The sequence below is a fragment of the Epinephelus fuscoguttatus genome, linkage group LG4, assembly GCF_011397635.1.
Source record: "Epinephelus fuscoguttatus linkage group LG4, E.fuscoguttatus.final_Chr_v1".
NCBI lineage: Eukaryota > Metazoa > Chordata > Actinopteri > Perciformes > Serranidae > Epinephelus > Epinephelus fuscoguttatus.
Genome location: NC_064755.1, coordinates 28,338,106 through 28,359,180, shown reverse-complemented (window position 1 = coordinate 28,359,180; position 21,075 = coordinate 28,338,106). Strand labels below are relative to the sequence as shown.

General features: G+C 40.6%; 3 protein-coding genes across 5 annotated transcripts in view; 1 reads left to right on the top strand and 2 right to left on the bottom strand.

Annotated features, from left to right (window-relative positions):
- The window catches only part of ano3 (anoctamin 3), a 61,550-nt gene extending 51,944 nt beyond the window's left edge, over window positions 1-9,606 (bottom strand). Inside the window, exons 1-2 of the mRNA XM_049573184.1 lie at window positions 9,539-9,606; window positions 2,601-2,783 (exon numbers count right to left, since the gene is read on the bottom strand). Of these exons, the coding sequence (XP_049429141.1) occupies window positions 2,601-2,783; window positions 9,539-9,578 (223 nt within the window). The 5' untranslated portion in view covers window positions 9,579-9,606. The remainder of the gene's footprint in view (window positions 1-2,600; window positions 2,784-9,538) is intronic.
- Window positions 9,607-10,502: 896 nt separating this feature from the next.
- LOC125886878 (small VCP interacting protein) lies at window positions 10,503-15,130 on the top strand. 2 transcript variants are annotated; one of them, XM_049573239.1, is made up of 4 exons: window positions 10,503-11,019; window positions 11,330-11,380; window positions 12,891-12,937; window positions 13,372-13,491. In XM_049573239.1, exons 1-4 carry the CDS (start codon window positions 10,957-10,959, stop codon window positions 13,451-13,453), a joined length of 243 nt encoding a protein of 80 aa, XP_049429196.1. In that variant the 5' UTR covers window positions 10,503-10,956; the 3' UTR covers window positions 13,454-13,491. The 2 variants fall into 2 exon arrangements, with proteins under 2 accessions (XP_049429196.1, XP_049429195.1); XM_049573238.1 differs by lacking the exon at window positions 12,891-12,937 and adding an exon at window positions 14,049-15,130 and having other exon boundaries at window positions 10,512-11,019.
- Window positions 15,131-15,226: 96 nt separating this feature from the next.
- Window positions 15,227-21,075, bottom strand: part of LOC125886868 (growth arrest-specific protein 2) — a 29,292-nt gene continuing 23,443 nt past the window's right edge. For both annotated transcript variants that reach the window (XM_049573227.1, XM_049573228.1), the window contains exon 8: window positions 15,227-17,171. In XM_049573227.1, coding sequence (XP_049429184.1) covers window positions 16,962-17,171 — 210 coding nt within the window. In that variant the 3' untranslated portion in view covers window positions 15,227-16,961. The remainder of the gene's footprint in view (window positions 17,172-21,075) is intronic.

Here is a 21,075-nt window from a genome sequence, read left to right as displayed (position 1 = left end):
TCACAGAACAAATGTTACACCAGTCATGAAGACTGAGCTGTGTGTTACAAATGGCTGCAGTGTAGTTTGATCACACAGTGTTAAATCTGGTAACTTGGGACTGAGCTAACATGTAGAAGTTGTATTTGATTATTGAGAGTTTTTTGGGGGAATTGTAGGTTTGGGATAATAGAATGTGGAGAATACAGTTTGGTTTAATTAAAAACAAATCAATACTTTTACCTAATTTTGCTCCAAATTACATCAAAGATTTATCGACTCTTACGCTCCCTTAGATCAGCGGATGCAGCTCTGATTGTTGTTCCTCAATTTTGGCATGTGACCAAAGCTGATCAGGCCTTTACTGTTAGATCCCCGGTAACTATGCAACACTCTGCCTACTGAGATCACACACACACTTCATATTAGCATCTTTTATATCCCATCTTAAAACTTTATTTTATAGAAAAGCATTCATGAATATTAATAAGTTGCGAGGTTTTATCCTCCCTACTTGGCCATTTTCTTCCACTTTCTTTAAACCTTGCTTTATCCCCCAGTGTTTTTATGTTTTTATGATCACTTTGTTGTTCATATTTTATTTTATTGGCTTTTATCTGCCGTTTTTTTTCCCTGAAAAGCACTTTGTAACCTTGTTAAGAAAAGTTATATACAAATGATTTTTTATTATTATTATACTTTAAAATGAGATTTCTCCGCCTGCCTTTCTCTCTTTTGTCATATTGTTTTAATTTGTCTGTTTGAATTTGTAGTTTATTTGTTTTATTGATGTTAACTCTAGGGCCCTAATGTGCCTCTTTTATCGCCTTACTATTGTTTTCTGGCAGATTTATATGACATTTTTATGGAATATGAGGCATTTTATCATTAATCATATAGTCAATTTATGTGGTATCTCGACATGCCCCTTTATTTCATATTCAGTTAAAACGTAGTCCTATCCTGGTTTATCTGCAAGGTCACTGGTCTCATCTCAAGGTCAACCACACAGAGTTACAGACATGCAGACCTCCAATCAGGCTCTCCTGAGAGAGAAAGCCCTGTCTTGTTCATGTTGCTATGTGAGGAGACACCGGAGTGAGTGCTGTGATCTGTTCAGTCCTCAGAAGGTCACAGTAACACAGGTTGCAATTGGGTCTGTCTCTTTACTTTTGTTTATCAATCTGTGTCTGCGCTGGTATTCTGGGGAGTAGTCTGGCATCTGTCATAGATGCAAATACCATCTGCTTTCTTGCAGCTCAGCACGCCTCTCCTCTTCCCGTTGTGCTGATGTTTATTGAGGACTGATGGCAGGGCTGTGCGCGCCAACCCCTATAACATGTCATTGAACTACCGGGCAAATGCATTTCTTCCGCTGGGCCGATAAATAAATAAGTAAGCAGCTCTTATATGGCCAGTCCCATTTAAAAATTTTATCTCTCCCATTCCTGCCTGTTAGTTTAGAGATGTAGGTCAGATGATAGCGCTGCAGAGGAGGCAAGGTTTCTGCATAAATAAAACACTGCCACCTTGTGGTTGAAAAGGTAAATGACTGAGCTGTAAGCACACCAGCTAGGGACCACATTAGTGCATTGTTTACCTCAGCCTATGCATGTAAATAAACAACCATGAACTACTCTTGACAAGATTCCAGTCTTGCAGCCTTCAAACAAATTTTCACGTCGTCTTTACATCATAAGCCAGACAATGATTTACACAGTTCAAACATATCAAATCTTCAAATCTGCACCGCAAGATGCTTTCTAATTTAGAAAGCAAGCTTAATTTTCAGCTTTTTTGGGCTCCACAATGAGTAGTCAAAATGATAAGACTGCAAAATCAATGCAGTTTGATTAAAACAGTAACAGGCTGCATAAAATAACCAGTTAAATTAGCAATCCAATATTCCAGTCAAAGAAAAGGGAGAAATATTTTATCACATTCAGACAATCAAAGCTGTATCTTCCCTATTATTCAACCCATTGCTTGCTGCATAAAAAAGTTCAGTGTTTACAGGCTGTTCAAAGAATCAAAGAACTCTCGGCTTGCTCAAGAGGTTCCTGAATGACAAAGACCTCCAACGTCAACACATTCAACTAAACCACTACTGATGTCTTGCTCTGAGGCTGAGCAGCTGAGGGATCTGATCTGAGGGACATGTTTTTTTCAGTATCAGTTATTCTATTAAGTGTTTTTCAGTTAATCAATTAGTCATTTACACTAAAAAATTTCAGCATATAAATAAAAAATGCCCTCACCTTTATCCATAGTCCAAGCTCATGTCTTTAAATGGCTTCTTTTGTCCGTTACACAGGTTGAAAAACAGAGAAATGCAGTACATCATCATATTTAGGATGCTGGGACCGGAGAATATTTGGTGTTTTTGCTTGATGAATAACTTTCGTGATAATTCGATGTTCAAAACCTTTGCCAATTTAATTCAGCTAATTGACTATTGGAATAATGGCAGAGTCAGCATGGTCCATATTCATGAAGGAACTACTTTAAAGTCTCAATATTAATTTAGATGTGCAGCAATATGCCAAACAAGTACGGGTGGATCTCAGACAGATGTAATGGATTTAAAAACCTTTGCTCACAAGAGCTGCTGGCAAACTCACCGGAGAGTTGGTCGCTGTCCGTCTCTGTGTCTCCAGAGAGGAGATTGTTGGCCAGCGAGGAGCCCCAGGACGTTGAGGGGCTGCTGGTGGGATTGATAGGAGCATGCCTGTCGGCTCCAGAGGAGCTGGAGGCCTGACTCTCCAGCAGAGGCAGGGACATACAGTTGTCCTGACCACATGATCCTGCAACACACACAGAAAGTGATCAAAGTGGGAGTCTACACCACTGACGTGATGTTATTAAAGTATAATATTGTTGCTTTTATTTCAAAGGCCATCCTGTCACATACTCAAACCATGATACTGGTTTCTTTAGTTATCATGAGGGGGAGAATGTAATTGCTTGTATGTTCAGATCAGTAAAATTTGCAGGTGATCACAGCAGTCTAGCTCCCTACTTAGCACTCTCGTGTTTCTGCTCTCATACATTATTAACGTATCTTTAAAATTCCTTTTTACCCTCTGATACTTGACACTAATGGGGAACAATAAGGCCTCTTGCTTTCCAAAAGCAACTGTGTTACTGAATAGGTTAGTTTTGTTTTTTTATTAAAACATTTAAACTGACAGAAATGTCCAGGCAAATAAATGCTCTTTAGGGATACATTTTAAAGATTTCAGTGATAGATATTTATCCAATCTGCAGTTTTGTTATCATGGAGTTTGTTTTCACAGTGTTAGCAAAAGTAAAATAATGAAAATTGGCATAGATGCTAATAAACTAGCTAATTTTGATACAATGCAACCAACACAATATTATATGCTAAATGCTGCTCTAACAATGTGGATGTTTACAAGGGGAGTAATGAGCACAATGAGAAGAAAAATGGCTTAAAGCACGTTATAAATTCAGATCTACAATTACTGCATACATCCACTGAGCCATTACATTGCAGTAATTGCTTTTTTTACATAATGAGGAGGCTCCCATTCTGAATCCTAAACAGGTCACTGCTTGGGTTAACCAAGTTAGCATACAATAATGCATTTTAATTTGTTTACAATGGAGAAACAACATCTACAGTCAGGTTTTCATCCAGTGTGTGCTGATGTGTGCTCCCTCCCTCATGTGTGCAGTCGGCTTCATTAAGACCAACAGGAAGGGCCGCGGGGCTGCGCTCAGAGTCCAAACAACATGACTCACCAACAGTCAGAGGTACTTTACATCTCAGAAATGATTCTCTGCAGGTTCAACAGCGACATCTCCCTTCAGCATTTCTTCTCAAAAGGAGCCCACAACAAAACAACGCATGGCTGCCAAACATGCTGGTTTGTACAGTGCGTTATTGAAATGCTGAATTTTAAATATGTCAGTTTGTGACAGCAATGGTACACATTACCAGAGGGCTGTGTAGCCCACGCTTGAAAGAGTGGAGGCTGTTGTAATACAGTTGAAAATACAGCAATATGTTTGAGTGAATCCAAATAGGGTTAAACCAGTTCAGTCTATGTTAAGTGAGTAAGTGTAGCCTCTCAACTCCCTGTGGAGCTTCACTGACAAACACCATTAAAGGAATACTTAGGGACAAAATGACCATTTGTAAACCAATTAGTGACACAGTGTTACATTGAATTTGCATCGCCCACTGGTTTGTGGGCTGCCATTCTGAAGCCACAAGTTTAGGATTTCTGCCATCACCGTTTTGGTTGTTGGGAGCCAGGACTGACCATGTTTGGATGAGATGGCGGAGCTGTGGATAAGCAAGGGAAGGATCTGACTCATAGACTGTACCAATGCCTTGCAGACAGGCAGGGCAACTCAAACTGGCCTGTCGTCCCTTGCCTTAAATATGTGTAACTTTAAGCCATGATAAACCGTAAATGGTACTGTACAGCTGTCACGAATGTTGAAATTAGCTATAGAGACCAAAACCTTTTTGTGCCAGGCTGTAAACCTGTTTCTAGCTGCTGTAAAGTTGGGCATTTTAACATGGTGGTCTGTGGTTATCGACTGTTCTGGAGTCGATCTCAAGAGGCTATTCGATGAGCTGCACTTTTTGGCACTTCCACATTAGCTTCATTTTTTAAACTCAGAGGTTGCTGCTTGTTTTTCTCACATGCCTCAACAGAAAACGATGAATATATTGATTTATTTATCAATAAGGGATCACGTTAAATAGCAAAACTATATCAAAACATTCCTTTACAAAGTCTCACACAACTCATGCAGTAAATTTCCAGTCTCATTTATCTAGCTGTATGTTCAGTACTTCCCAAACACATGCATTTTCCATAAAACCTTACACTTAAAACTGAACTGAAATGAAACTTATCTATCCTTTCTTCAAAGCCAGACTACAAAACTAAGTTTTTTTTGTGAAAATGCATGTGTTTGGAAAGTACTGAGCAAGCAACTGGATAAATGAGACGTGTGAGAGTTTGTAAATGGATGTTTTAATCGTGTTTCCTCTCTGTTAAACCTGTTCCCCAGTCAATCAATAAATGTGTCTGCCCTTTTCCGTTGAGAATTATGAGAAGAATTAATCCAAGGTAACACAGCATGACTAACTGATTTACAAATAATCATTGTGTGGGTGACGTATTACTTTGACAGATATAACTGCACGTCAGTGTCTAAGAAGTACCGCTGATTTGGAAACTTCCTTATCTAGGTTACCAGCGCTATGTCTGTACAACTGGTCAGAAAAAAAACAACTTTCCCTGAAAAGTGCTTTGTCCATTACAGCTGTGCAGTCTAAGTGCAGTAGGCTAATATACTGTCCTAAGGATTTCAAAATTATGGAGACACGAGGTAGATCGATTGATGAGCAGGTACTTCCTGCTTCCTGGCACATTGATTATTTATTTAAACAAATACCTTTCAGAGCACTGGGTCACTTATTTCCCCTCTCAAGTAACCGTGAATGTATGATGAGATACTGAGGAAAGTGTGACTCCATCCATTAATCATGTAGATATAATCTGTCCGAGCATGTGGTGTACAATAAGCGCCACAGCCACACTGTCTGGCAAATACTATTACCATGACTAAATTGCTACTTTGCAATAAGTGCCACAGACAAATCTTGGGTGACTAATAACCTTACAGGGTGGAATAATATAATCACTGTATGTGCACAAACACTTTACCATGATGTCAAAGGCTGATAGAGAAAATGTATTTAGTGTGAGTGCAGTCAGGTGGACATCTACGCTGGCAACTTGTTAATTGAATAAAAAGGGCATCAGTGTTTATCACCTTAATACATATAAGCTAAAGGGGGCGCATATGCAGTCTGGAGGCCATTCATACTGCAGTATTTCCATTACATGATGGCTACTCCGACCTGGTGTGTGTCTCTCACATCACTTAAACAGCTTACATTAGTCAGCAGTGATCACTTAAGGCCACATAAATGTCTCCATGGAATCATAACACTCCTTTCTCCGTGTCTAATTCAATTGTGCAGATAAAATGCTGGGTTCTTTCATGTGAAAGAAATGTTAAGATATGCCAAACAGCATTAAGAAACAAACATTATAAATAGTGCTGCGACATTGGGAAACTAAAAGAGAGATATCAGTGAAGGAGTGGTTTGAAAATATGGGGCCCTTTCACCACTGTGACCTGACGTACTGATGAGTTGCACCCTTTCTTATAATCTGAGGTGTTAATAGTGTACATAATATAAAATACAATTTGATATTGTACCATGTAAAATATGTATCACGCACGAATATATTTTTGTGTATATACACACATCCACATATTTCCCTTTGTCCTGTCTTGTTGTAGTTTGCTGTGATTTTCCACCTTGTGGTGTATCTTATTGGTTGTATGTTTTATTTTATTATTGTTTGTTTATTTGTTTGTTTTGCTTGTCGTTGTTTGAAAAACCAATAAAAAACAAAGTGAAAATTAGAGCCTTCAAATACATTTTTAAACAATGACCTTGTAAAACAGCACGCAAAAAATTATGATCCCAAAAAAGATCATCACTTCTTGCAGGTAGTCGTGATACTGGGATTTCTAACTTCAATACAGTGGCATGAAAAATATTGATATCCAATACCATTTTCAGTACCAATGAGAGAAGCTGACATTGAGGGGATTGAATTTAAAATGTGTATAAAGATAAATGTAATGAAGCTATAACATGTGGACAATGACTTTTCTTGTCTTGGTTAGTGGCAGAAAACAGCAGAATGACAGAGTAATTCTGTAACTGTATAATATTTCAAATATTTAGAATCAATACAGATAAATTTCTATTTTTGACAACACTACTCTCTTGGACCTGTCAAGTCCCCTAAAACGCCACAGAGAGAGTTGACTGTCACTGACAGAAAAGTGAAACTTGCAGTAGCTACTTTCTAAAGCTTTTGAGAGTTTCTCTTCTGCAGCTAGAAAATGAAAGTGAATATTGGTTTCCTACACAAGTAGGAATCACTCCTCACTAATGACCAGTGTATAAAGTAGAGAAGTCACACAAAAACAGAGCGCTTCCCATGGACTAATATAGGGGTTGTGTGTGAACTCCCTGGGAAGAAAACTGTGGAAATTTGAAATAAATGCCCTTTCCTGCCCCGGACAAATCAGTTAGAGGCTGATATTATTGCCAACTTCCGTAGCCGAGGATCGGACCGCCAAGACCCCCGCCTTGGTCTGCTGCCCGATCCACAATGCACCACTCCCTTCTGGATCCCTCTGCGGGTGGTGGGCCTGCAGGGGGACGTGCCCATGTAGCCGGTTCGGGCTGGGCCCGGCCAGACCCCATGGGGGAAGGCCCGGCCACCAGGCGCTCGCCCACGGGCCCCAACTCCAGGCCTGGCTCTAGGGCGGGGCCCCGGTAACCCTCCAGGCCGGGTACACAGGTACATGTTCTCCTGTTGTTGTCCATCATGAAGGGTCTTTTGAACTGTTCTTTGTCTGACCCTTCGCCCAGAACCAATGTGCCTTGGGAAACCCTACCAGGGGCAAAATGCCCCCGACAGCATAGCTCCTAGGGTCACTAGGGCACTCAGACTCCTCCACCACGATAAGGTGACGGTTCTCAGAGGAGGGTTATGGTTCTCGGGGGAGAACTGTAGAGACTGCTGATATTATTGTTTTGAAGAGGTTGTGGCCTGTTCATTTTTTTGAGATTGCACCATGGTAGAGATAAAACTAGATAACCTAAGACATCTGATGGCACCGATTAGTCTGCTTGTCAGAAAGTGAGCTAAATAACACTCCAAATTTAGGCTCAATTTTTGCGAGGGAACACCTGGCATGGACATTTTCAAGAGTCCCTTGAACTCTCACCTCAGGGAATCTGAATGAAAATGGGGTCTATGGGTACCCATGAGTGTGTAGAATCTTGTTCCTAGTAATTGTTTTGTGTCTTAAAATCAGTGCACTCCTTCAAATTAAAGCTGTATATTTGTCTTTTTAAGGAAAAGGACAACCAGCCTATTTGAGGACACAAACAATTAATCACCTAACATGTATAGATACATAACACATTAAAACAGGATTTTTGTGGAACTTAAAATGTTAACTGTACCGTTAATAGTCAAAATTCAACAGAGAGCATTGACGGCCAATAACAGAATAGTGAAACTTGCAGTGGCCATTTACTAAAGCTGTTGAGAATTTATCTTCTGCAGCTAGAAAATAAAAGTGAATATTGGTTTCCTACTAAGGTAACACACAAATTCTTTTTAAGTTGGGTTTTTTCCCCAACAGATTAATGAATGGTAAGAAAGTAGAAGAAGCAGTGGCATCCGCAGAAATGTTTCATAGGGGTCGTCAGACAGGGCCACAGAAAAATCAAAACCAAAAGTATGTGGTTAGTTAAAAATATGTCAGAATGGGGAGTTGACAAATGGTACCATCAGATGTCTTAGGTTGTGTAGTTTTACCTCTACTATGGTGCTATCTTAAAAAATTAGCAGGCCACAACCTAATATCAGCCTCTAATTCATTTCTCCAGGGCAAGAGGAGGCATTTATGTCAAATTTCCACAGTTTTCTTCCCAGGGAGTTCACACACAACTCCTATATTAGTCCACGGAAAGCGCCCTTTTTTTAAAGACAATTTTTTCAACTTCTCTGCTTTGCACACTGGTCATTAGTGAGGAGTGACCCAAACCATGGGGTGAGGGGGCACAAACTGAAGGATCCAAAACAGCTTCAAACGCTTGATGATTTATACTATGGTGAACACTTGACCCAGAATCAAGCAGAGCCACCACGTCACAATTTGCCCTTCTCAGAGTCTCTGCACACCACTGAACATTATCCACATGGCTCAACACTGATGGAAACACTGTCCTATTAGCTATCAGGGCATTAACCACAGTTTTTTGCGTTTTCATCTTTGCCGTGGGCAGTGGTGATTTAGAACAGCTAATAAAAGCCACAGCGTTCATGCATTACATAGCTCATTAAACTGAAAGATGCTGGGCATGTTTGCTGGATTTCCCTAGAAAACAGTCACGCTCTCGTTTCTTCAGTCTGTGTCTGACCGCAGATGTTTCAGAACAAGATTACAATGTGCTTTCATGACATGTTGATGATAAAATAAACACCACATACCAAAGAGACACATGAAGTGCACTATGTCATTTTTCTCAATTTAATCTACTTCCCATTCATGGAAAAAGACATGAAGGAGGCACCCATGTGACACTTCATGAATTAATCAATTCTAGGGGATCAGTTGTCATCAAGTAGATTATAATACTGCATACTGAACTCTGCTGCTCTCATCACTTATACATGTGGAATTTACAGTATAAATGATGCAGTTATAATGGCAAAAGTGTACTTTTTCCTGCAAGTATGTCACTCAGTTACACTTAAACAAACCTACTAGGGTAAATGACATAGTAGTCCATACCCAGATGACAGATCTAATTCAATGTTAGGCTAGTCTCATAGCTAGCTGCAGTTTTACTATCATACCTTTGATCAGCTAACTCAGTGTGCCTCCTTCAGAAGTGAGTAAAACCTACCTGAGGAGCTGCCAAGACCCTGTGACACCTTGACTTCCATTGCGTGAGCCTGCGCCTTCAGTGTAAGTCCCCCATCAATAAGTGTCTGAGTGACAACTTGGACAACTACAAAGGGCTGTGCAATCTCATGATCCTGCCATTCCCACTGTGCAGCACTTTGAGCTGTGAAGTAGCCCGGGCTGTGCAGCGAAGATGGATGGGTGGAGTTTAGAGTGTTGTCGGGTAAAGCGGGGTACAACATTAAAACTCTCAGGTCTATTGATTGTAGAGTATTGATTGGACGGAACTGCTGTGTGGAGAATCACTCACTTCACATGGGAGCTTTTTCTCGTTAGCCTAAAGTATGAGACTGACAACAAATAATAATCAGAGAAGACAGACACTCTCTTGGAGGGCATAATCACTTGCACAATCTGCTATGTGATTACACTTGTGACACTTAGCCTATAGTATCGGTTATTTTGTGTATTTTTGTATTGTAATATTATTGGCAAGAAGTCTCACTTTAACTTCTATGCACTGTTTTATATATGAATGCAGGACATCTCTATGATCAGCTATAATCTGATCTCTGCTGTAAGCATTGTGCTTGTTGTGAATGAATCGCACTTAAACCATCAGTATGTTGTAGTCATGGATGTATTATATTATCATCGTTACCATGGTGATTATAACATTTGTTTCATTCTCCACACGGTGGTGCTGTTGGACCAGCTACTGAGGACGAGAGTGGAGCATCCACCCATCACTTGTCACACTGAGCTACGTTCACAATCACGATACACAGACTAAAATTTAATTGCGTTAAAACAAATTTTAACGCGGTAAAGTTCCTTAGAGTGTGTTATTATTAAGTTAACCCCAGTTTAATGATTCATTAAAACTCAGCTGTAGCCTCGCAGCGTCTTTCTAGCTGACATGACAGGATACTGTAGTGTTTGTAGCGTGCTAGCTGAAAACCGTAACGTTCTTGAACGTACCCTGACAGATTTGTCAGCCAGTTGAACTCTGACCAAAACAAACTCAGGCGGATAAATATTTGTCTTTGACGTCTGACTTTAAAACAGACACTTTCCAAATGCTTAGACGACTGAACAAGAGGTGTGAGGGGAATTAATGTATTAGCTGGCTTGGAGAAGTAACTGCGCTTGTAGCTTGTGGTAGCTGAAGCCGTTAGCCGTTAGCTAGAACGCCAACGTTACCGCAAGCTAACAGAAGCCGTTAGCTAACGGTAACGTTATGCCAGACGACCCAACAACCACAGCCGTTGGGAGAAGAAGCTGTTGCCTCCGTTGCCTTAACTATCAGCCCAGCAGATTGACACTGGCTTACCTGCTAGTTAGGTAGCTAGTTAAGCTAAACATTGATAACTAATTTTATACGTTGCCTTTTATACTGCCTGGGATAACAGCTCCAGTATGGGGATGTGCTTACCGTGCCTTGGTGGAGCAGCGGACGACGTTGTTGTCACTCCAGATCCGGTAAGTTAATTTACCAGAACTTTTATCACCAGCTGTGTCACTCGACAAATCACAATGTCGCACATGTGTTGCGACATTTAATGTGATTTGACGCAAATTAATTGAACCTAAGGGAACGTGAATGTAATCAATCATGTGTAGGACAGCAATAGGCCCTACTAGGTAATGTTCAGGAGGCGTTGCCTGTGTTTAGCTTCTGTAAACACTGGCATGTCAAGTATGCTCCAGGCCTCACACAGAGTACCAGCTAGCTTTATACTGACACTGTCTGCTTACTGCGGGAGCTCACAGGCTTTCTGTTTTTTTCCAGGAGACAAGGAGACGACAATTAGCTGAGGCCGCAGAGAAGAGACAAAAAGAGGTAACTAACTTATATTTTAAACACCGTAAAAACTGTGTTGTAATACTTGTTGTTTTCCAGGTTATTAGGTACATCTAGCTAAAACTAATGTATTGTCTTATAGCATCTCTGCAATAAATCCTGTCATCACCAAGATGGGATTTATTGTAGGATGGACTTTGTACTGTAATGGAATTGTTTGTGCTATTTTATATTACTGCTCAATATAAGGCTGTCCAAATTCAAAATCAAAATACACCACAGCCTTCAAAATATCCAAAAAGCAACCAAACACTTACCTGAAACCGTTAATTCAAAAACTGATCATTAACCTTTACAAAGATAGTTTTTTTTAGATTGCATTGGTTTTAGCTATACACTCACTGGTCACTATATTAGGTACACCTGTTCAACTGCTCATTAATGCAGATAGCTAATCAGTCAATCACGTGGCAGCAACTCAATGCATTTAGATATGTAGACATGGTCAAGACGATTTAAGTGACTTTGAGGGTGGCGTGGTTGATGGTGCTAGATGGGCTGGTCTGAGTATTTCAGATCTACTGGGATTTTCACACACAACCATCTCTAGGGTTTACCACTGGTTACAACCAAGGTCTGCAGAAGACCATCTCTGAACCAATAACATGTTGAACCTTGAAGCAGATGGGCTACAGCAGCAGAAGACCACACCAGGTGCCACTCCTGTCAGCTAACAACAGGAAACTGAGGCTACAATTCACACAGGCTCACCAAAATTAGACAACAGCAGAGTGGAAAATCGTTGCCTGGTGTGATGGGTCTCGATTTCTGCTGCAACATTCAGATGGTAGGGTCAAAATTTGGTGTAAACAACATGACAGCATGGATCCATCCTGCCTTGTGTCAATGGTTCAGGCTGGTGGTGGTGGTGTAATGGTGTGGGGGAGATTTTCTTGGCACACTTTGGGCCCCTTAGTACCAACTGAGCATGGTTTAAACACCACAGCCTACCTGAGTATTGTTGCTGACCGTGTCCATCCCTTTATGACTACAGTGTACCATCTTCTGATGGCTACTTCCAGCAGGATAACGCACCATGTCACAAAGCTCAAATCATCTCAAACTGGTTTCTTGAACATGACAATGAGTTCACTGTACTCCAATGGCCTCCACATTCATCAGATCTCAATCCAATAGAGCACCTTTGGGATGTGATGGAACGGGAGATTCACTTCATGGATGTGCAGCCGACAAATCTGTAGCAACTGTGTGATGCTGTCATGTAAATATGGACCAAAATCTCCAAGGAATGTTTCCAGCACCTTGTTGAATCTATGCTGCGAAGAATTAACTCAGTTCTGACGGCAAAACGGGTCCAACCTGTTACTAGCAAGGTGTAACTAATAAAGTGGCTGGTGAGTTTAGATGTACCTAATAATTTGGTAAGAAAATGTTTGTATGACTGTGTAGCCTTCTGTTACATACTACATACACCCCAATCAAGGTAGATGCACATGACAGTGTAGTGAGTGATTTTTTTATTACACAGAAAAGCCACTTGCAAACCCGTAAGAATCGTGCTAAAGTTTTAGCAAGGTAAGTAGAGATTGAATCAGAATTGAAACTCTTCTTGGCCAGGTGAATCTTTTGGATTGGCTGGTATCTCAACAACCACATTTCTGTTCCAAGTCACTGTTTTCTCTTTTAAGTCTCGCAGACACCCTTCACATTCACACATTCACTATGCAGATGAAAGCACTGAGCTGTAACCCACAGTCACGTTTCAGCTAGCTGCTTCATCCTTCATCTGAGTTGCCTTATTTGGCAGTTGAATGTCCTTTTGCTAATTTGGACTGAACATGCTTTGTGCTTTTTAAAAAGGTTGTGGTGTTGATTTTGAAACACATGCATGTTTTTAAGACTGTTTATATGTGTATTTTTTAACATATCAACAAGATAAAAACACTTTTATGAAACTATTGACTTAACAATATGGCTGTTGCTTTATCATACTCCACTCTGTTTTTCAGACAACATACAGGGGTGTTAAAAATCCAGAAGCGGTCGAAAGAAAAAAGAAAAAACAGGAAGAAATGGAAAAACAGGCAATGACCACCTCAGTGTCTGGTGGTGGTGGCGGCGGGTTGAAGGTTAGTGTTGTGTTTGTCCTCAAGATGTGTGACTCTAGAACAACAGGAGGATCTTGAATTCATGTCATTCATGAGGTTTAGTGCAAGTTGAACAATCTTTTCTTTGTGAAACTCACAAAAGCAGCTGTAGTCTGCTTTAAACCCAATAAGCAGTAACATCAGAATATTACACCAACTTAAGAAGACTGAGGGTGTTAAGGGTGTACCTGAGGATCATGTTTTTATTTTATCAGGCTGTTCTGGAGAGTGTTGTCAGGTATGGTATGTCAGTGTGGTTTGGGAATCTGAATGTGGAGTTAAAATCCAGACTTGCTTGTCTGGTTCAGACAGCCATGAAGGTCATGGGGAGGAAGGAACACCAATACTTCCAGACACTGTATGAGCAGTCTGATCTCACACAAGCACAGAGAATACTGTCTGACTATTTCCACATTCTCCATGCTGAGTATGAGCTTTAGATTAAAGTATAAAGTACATTGGTACGGTGCTGTATCAGTTAGAACGATGTCTCAAAGACTGAAGATTGTTCTGATGATTTTCTCCTCTTTGTTCTCCAGTGGCAGGTGGGCTGAAGAACATGAAGGTAACACCTGAAGTCTTGACTCTGAAGTCCAAAACAATATGAAGTATTGCGACAAGATGACTTGAAAGATGTTTGAACTGCTGTCCAGTTTTGTTTTTTCTTTTCTTTTTTGCCTAATTTATGATGTTATGAGACAAACGACTACATGCTTTATGCAAAACAATCTGAAGTGACTACAAACCAGAACAGCTGGACTTACCCCCTTGTTGCCAAGTTATACAAGCCAGTTTGGACCTTTGGACACGTCAGGGATGAAACAGAAATGTGCGAACATATACAGGTCCTGCTGTGTTAGTTTTATTTGACAGCTGATAAGACAGTTTTATGGCGACCAACATTATATAACACTAAATTAATATGATTATAAAGTCCAGCAGTATCTCTGCTGACTCGTCATATTAAGACAAAGCTGTCCTCAACACTTTTCACCTTTTACACTACACTGCTTTTGGTTTTCATTGTCGAAGGTCAATATTTACTGTAAATCCACATTGGCCACATTACTTTTTGTACGACTTCTCAAAAAATCCGTTATGCAAATAAAGTAAAAGCAGTTTATGTTTACAAAATGTAAGTGTGCTTATTAGTATACAGTGAAAAGCACAGAGTTAATACTCATTTCACCTTATTTCAGGCTCTATTTGTTGGCAACACAAAGACTCGTGCAAACAGTGCTTGTTGGTATTTACTGAACCTGTAATGCGCTTTGCCTGTCTCTGGGGTGTTTTCGTGACCAGTGCAGTGTGCACGCACATGGGAGTCCCTTGTTGATGATGAAGGCAATGTGAGGTGTTGTTTCTTTGGCTCAACTGACCTGTTCTCGGTGCAGCGTCATTTAGTCACTAATTTGGTGATTGTCAAAATATGCAGCAGCTACAGATGCTGCTGAATAATGTAGAACAACACTTAAACATTCTTCAACCAGTAAAAAAAAATTAAAAAGGAGGTGCACAAGGATACGCCGTTAATTCCTTTGTGCACTTGGCCTACTGTACTTTGCACTGGTCTTTGCCACTACTCCTTTAATAGAGCCAGGGTTTTGTTTTTTTTTTTTTATCTCTGCACAATTAGCGCTTGTTCCATTTGATTACAGCATATGCAAAACACTGATGTGATGCCTGCTTAATTTAAATCATATGAAATGCGTTTGTGAACTGCCATATTACATACAGAAGCTTTTGTTAGACATCTCTTTGCACGCAGTTTGTCAACATTTGGTGAACAGCAAACATGCCTGCTCACACTCCATGTTTGGAGAGATTCACGTAAACTATATAATGGAACCGGGAAGAAACTGAAGGAAGAGAGCAAGTGAAGTGTGTACAGCAGTGAAGTATTTACTTGCTTAACTGAGTGCATTTCTTACAGCCTTCACTTGATCCTTAAATGCTTCCGGTGCTCTCGCCATTTTGTAGAAGAGGAAATCTAGCCAATGTTATTTGCTACAATAAATCACATTTCTGCTACTGATGTGTGGATTTCATTTGAACTACAATTTTATAGAAAGATAATTCAAGTTTAGATGCAACATGCTGCATTTGAGACATACTGTTAACCTGCTAAAACATGTTACACTTAGTTATAGACTGTCAAATAATAACCAATATTTTTTAGTCTTGCATGTACTGAAAATCCAAAGCAGACTCCTCTTTAAAGTTTGGACTTAAGGTCAGAAAATATACCCAGTCATGCGGAAAATATTGACAGACAAAGTAGATAATTCAATTTATGAAGATTGAAGTTTTGAGAATTTATTGAAAATGTACATCTTTAACAGAAATTTGGTGTATATGTACTTCACATACAAGCCTGTTTGCATAGAAAGTGACCTCACAAAAACTCACATATGATTTTCCAGGGTAACAGTTGAACAAATTAATACACTGAATGATAATGTGAATGTATTAAGTGTAGGAAACTGAACAGATGATCAAGTTTCAATGATTGCACTACCTCTAGAGGTCAGTAACATACAACAAATTGAAGAACTGCAGCATTTCAAATGAGTAAATCTGCTCTACTATCAATCATAAATCAACAAGGTTCTGATTGTACTGCATCTTGTACAAGTGATTGTCCATGTTCTTACAGTAAAATCATAAAACAGGAGCTGTCCTAATAATGAATAATTATAAAATGATAAGAGTATAAAAATGCGTTTGATAGAATAGTTATTCAACGTGTAAACAGTCTAAGCATTGCTTTAATTTGAATTAACCTAGTAAAAAAGTACAACGTAAAGAAAAAGCCATAACATGACTCATGTTTGGTTTCTAGGGGAGATTTGGCAGTTTTTCTAAGAATACTACACAGTGGACTATCATGTAAAGATTTGGTAAATGGCATTTCTTTGGACTTATTCTTCTAATGTTAAAGTTTAATTTGCAACTTGAGTGTGGTGACTACAGGAGCCATCCATGTATTAAAAGCACTGTAACGCAGTTAGAGTAACAATATCAGATAAATGGCAAATTAAAATGGGAGGGAAACCAATACATTGCCTTCACTGAAAATATCTACTTGCTTTCTGCTATCACAAAAACCAGGTTGCCATGAAGACTAGCTTCTTAAAGGCACTGAAACCTCCACCACCTACTCAGTTTCATCCAGAAGTGTTTAACATACAACGTACAAATACAGCCAGGTCCGTAGCCACATACCTGATCCACTAAATTGTAATTATATTGTAATGATTGGCATACTTTACTGAATAAAGTATATTGTTAAGGCCTGCTAATTTGTTCACAAACACCTACTTGACTGAACTCTCTGCTTCCCATGTGTCTGTAGACATATTTTATGTAAGAACAGGGATATGTTATATTGCCACGTCCATTAGGGAGTAAACAATGTCCATTAATTGATGGCACATTACAGTCTGATCTCTTCACTTCTTGCTGCGGTAGTGGGCTGCCACCACCAGGTAGCTGTCAGGGGTGAGGTCCTTAATGTTGGGGGACTTGCTGCTGACAGGGGACGTCTTGCCCTCCACCCGGGAGATCTGGAGCATGCGGCACGGGTCGTGTTTCAGCAGGTAGCTCTCAAAGGTCTCCCAGCCTCCGCCGACACGCACCATCACGTGCTTGTTGTGCAGCATCTGCAGGGAGACACAGGATTATAGTGTCACTTGTGATGTCTGTGTGTCAAAGGAGAGATTTAAACTGTTGTTGCTGAGCCATTCCCTCTACAGGACTAATTTCACTGATTGAGGCTTTGGATCTCAGGCAGGAGCTGAATGAACATTTAAGCATGGCTTTGATGTCAAGGGTTGTCGATTGATGTTGAGGGGCTCAGACTGGTTGATGTCTCTGGAGGGAGGCTCTCTCCATCTTATATCAGCCTATGTTTGACATCTTAAATTAGCATGCTAGAATTTGTACTACACAGCTAAGGCTGGTGGGAATGTCATTAGTTCTGCAGGTATTTGATCATTACCGAAGTATCCCGGAGTACTGGACAACTTTTTTCTTTTTTTTTCTTTTTTTTTAACTGATAAGGGTGTTAGATAATGGCAGCACGGTGATGCAGTGGTTAGCATTGTCACCTCACACCAAAAGGGTTACTGGTTCAAGCCTGGAGGTGAGAGGTTCGAACCTCGGGGTGGGGGAGCCTTTCTGTGCAGAGTTTGCATGTTCTCCCCATGTCAGTGTGGGTTTTCTCTGGGTAGTCTGGCGTCCCCCCACAGTCTAAAGACTTGCATGTCAGGTTAAATCGTGACTCGCAATTGCCCGTAGGCATGAATGGTTGTCTGTCTCTACTATGTGTCAGCCCTGTGATAGTCTGGTGACCTGTCCAGGGTGTACCCCGCCTCTCGCCCAGTGTCAACTGGGATAGGCTCCAGCACCCCTGTGACCCATCTTCTGGGGAACATGAATGTCTCTCTGTAACTTTCATCTTCCGTAACTACTTATCCTGTTGGGGGTCGCTGGAGGGCTGGAGCCTATCCCAGCTGACATCGGGCGAGAGGCAGGGTACACCCTGAACAGGTCACCAGACTATCACAGGGCTGACACATAGACAACCATTCATGCTCACATTCACACCTACGGACAATTTAGAGTCACCAGTTAACCTGCATGTCTTTGGACTGTGGGAGGAAGCTGGAGTACCTGGAGAAAACCCACACTGACACGAAAAGAACATGAAAACTCCCCCACCCTGGGGTTCGAACCAGGAACCCTCTTGCTGTTAGGTGACAATACCAGTTTGTGTGCCACAAAATTTTAATGCTAACCATCAAAAGCTGTCAAGGTTTTTTAAAAACCTTTTCAGGAACAAAAATGCCTCATGGTGGCAGCAGAGAAAAAGTCAGAGCATCACCACTGTCAGTAGGATTCATCATGAGATTCATTCATTCATGGGAACCAAGAATACTTGTACAAACTTTCATGGCAGTCCATCTGATAGTTGTTGAGATAATCTATTTATGACCAAAGAGGTGGACCAAGTGACTGACTGACTGACTGCACCACAGACAGACCGACGTTGCCATCCCTGCAGTCAGGCTGTGAGCACCGCTAAAAAAAATATTCAGTGTCCATTTTAACATAAAAGTACAAAACAAAACAAAAATCACCATCTGCACTCTGTTTAACTAAGGAACTATATGCATATGCATGTTCCGTCTTTTTTCATCATTCAAACTGCAACATTTGCTTCAAAACGATGCCACCTGCCACACATTCTCAAGGTTGGGTACCATGGCAACATCGGCCATTATAATAAAGAGACGAAGAAATAAAAGGCTCTGATATATTGGATGCTCAGACACTCGCATTCCCCAGAGGCTGTGCACATAAAACATGTCTGCCTCACTATGGAGCCTTATCACCCCCCTACCACATTAACACGACATTACACCTCTACTAAAACAAGCTTGTTAAATGCCTTCCCAGATAAAATACAAGATAAACAGGAAGTTGTTATTAAGACTATTTGGAAGCTGTATTTGTCTTTAAAAGCACAAACAGTAGGAATCTGACAAATATGAAACTAAATCATTTGATAAAAAGGGTAAACTACCTCTTGAGATTGTCACCTCAGTCTGGCCTGATATGAGGCTTTCTGCCCTCCAGCAGCAAAACATGCAACATTTATAAGCTTCTTAAAAGAATCAATCAGGAGTGCACTGTTGGGGCAGCGCTTCCAATCACCGGCTTCAGGCCTTCAGGCTTTGTGACTGTGGATGTAATGGACCTGTGTGATGCAGAGGGGTTTCAATCACGCTGCTTTGGGACGAGACCCTTGCCTGAGCCCATTCCCTCCTCTCCAGCCCAGAGAAGGACGGGGGCCTGGGGCTCAGCTTGGACAGCACTTCTCACAAACACTGTGATGTTGCTCTGCCCCCTCATTGAGGCTACAACCACCTCATTTATTCCAGGAGCTGAGAAGGTCAGTCTCCCAGGCATGTACAGATAATTGTGGAGTGGACTCTTATATGTGCTGCATGCCAGTGTTGTCCTCGCTCAAGGGCTGCCAACAGACAGAGACTTGGCCTTACCGTATTCATGCCTTCTCAGTGGAAGCAGCTGCTGCAAGGCAAAAACCATCCCAGGAATTTTAATTAAAGCATTTTGACTGTGACGAGCACTGGCTGAGAGACAAAGGAAGAGAGGTTTAACACTTGTTTTGGCCTGATCAAATGATGGATCTCACATACTCCAACTGTGAGTACACATGGTAATGCATGGAAATACACGTGTAATGTTCCTGTCGTTAACGCTGCCGGTTCTGTGCATACAACGACTATTGCGGAAAAAAGTGATACCTCGATCTAATTTTTTCCCCATTAAAAGGTGTTTTGGGGGAGCTGTTTTTCTTATCCAAATCAAGGGTTTACACATAGAGGGAGTCATTTGCTGTACAGACTGTGAAGGCTCAAGGTTCAGCTCTATTGTTACTGCATTTACAATGTAGGATGGCACAATGAAATCAGTTTTAGCCCCCCCAATGATATACACACAGAAAATGTAAAGACAAATACAGATATTTTAAATTACAATTGATTCAACTGTAAAATATCCAATCAAATAAAACCAATTATGTAAAAAGAAAACACTAAAAGAAGAAATAAAAAAAAGGAAAACTATATTATATCAACAAGATTACAGCCCTTTGAGTCCTGTAAATAAAACTGCCTCAACTGGACATGTAAGGTGGTGTATACTAAATACTGTACAGCAGCCTGCAGTGGACCAACACTGTGATGCTCACCATTTGTCCTTGGTTGCTCAGCAACACAACGAAGACTGAATCATTCAGTCATTGAAAAGGCATCAAATGATGATAAATATTCAGATTTACACAGTATCTCATGTTGTTTTCCTCAGTAATGTTTCAGAACAGCTGTGATAGATAGATAGATAGATAGATAGATAGAGTAAACTGGACTGACTGGACCAGTAAAAGCATTGCATAATATCCTATGAATAACAAACACCTTCAGAATTTTTACATGAGCATTTTCTATACATGTCCACTCCTGAGTAGTAATCCTGACTTCACCACACCAAACTAAACTTAAGATAAAAGAACTGTATTGTGGTCAGGGTGGAAAAGCCTCTGGAGCAGCATCTTTCATGGAAAAAAGCTAATCAATCTTTAGCTTTCTCCTGAAACCTGGCACCTCTTAGCATCACTATTAGGTGTGCAAGGTCATCCAGTGGGCCGGACTGGACCCTCTGGACGGCCAGTTCTGGCCCCCGGATCGTATGTTTGACACCCCTGCCCTATGTTCTCATAGAGGATACAATGATGGCTTCTGCAATTACCACCTGTAATAAAGCGATCTATGATACACTGCAGCAAGGGGCTTAAGTTTACTGGCAGCAGCATGCATGTAAATTACACCTGCATAGTCAAGCTGAACAAAGGTTGCCTGAACAATCTGCAGTCTACACTGCTGAAAGTGAGGCACTGATTATTTCTAAAAAGAAAAAAAAAGAACCTAATTTAAATTTTAAGCTTCTTCAACATGACTTTTAACAATATATTTTTCATCA

Bases quoted from the DNA above. Each gene is read 5' to 3' on its own strand.
- LOC125886878 (XM_049573238.1), top strand. From the start codon at position 10,957: ATGGGGATGTGCTTACCGTGCCTTGGTGGAGCAGCGGACGACGTTGTT. The intron at 11,020-11,329 runs GTAAGTTAATTT...GTTTTTTTCCAG, and splicing joins TTGTTGTCACTCCAGATCCG to GAGACAAGGAGACGACAATT. The intron at 11,381-13,371 runs GTAACTAACTTA...TCTGTTTTTCAG, and splicing joins CAGAGAAGAGACAAAAAGAG to ACAACATACAGGGGTGTTAA.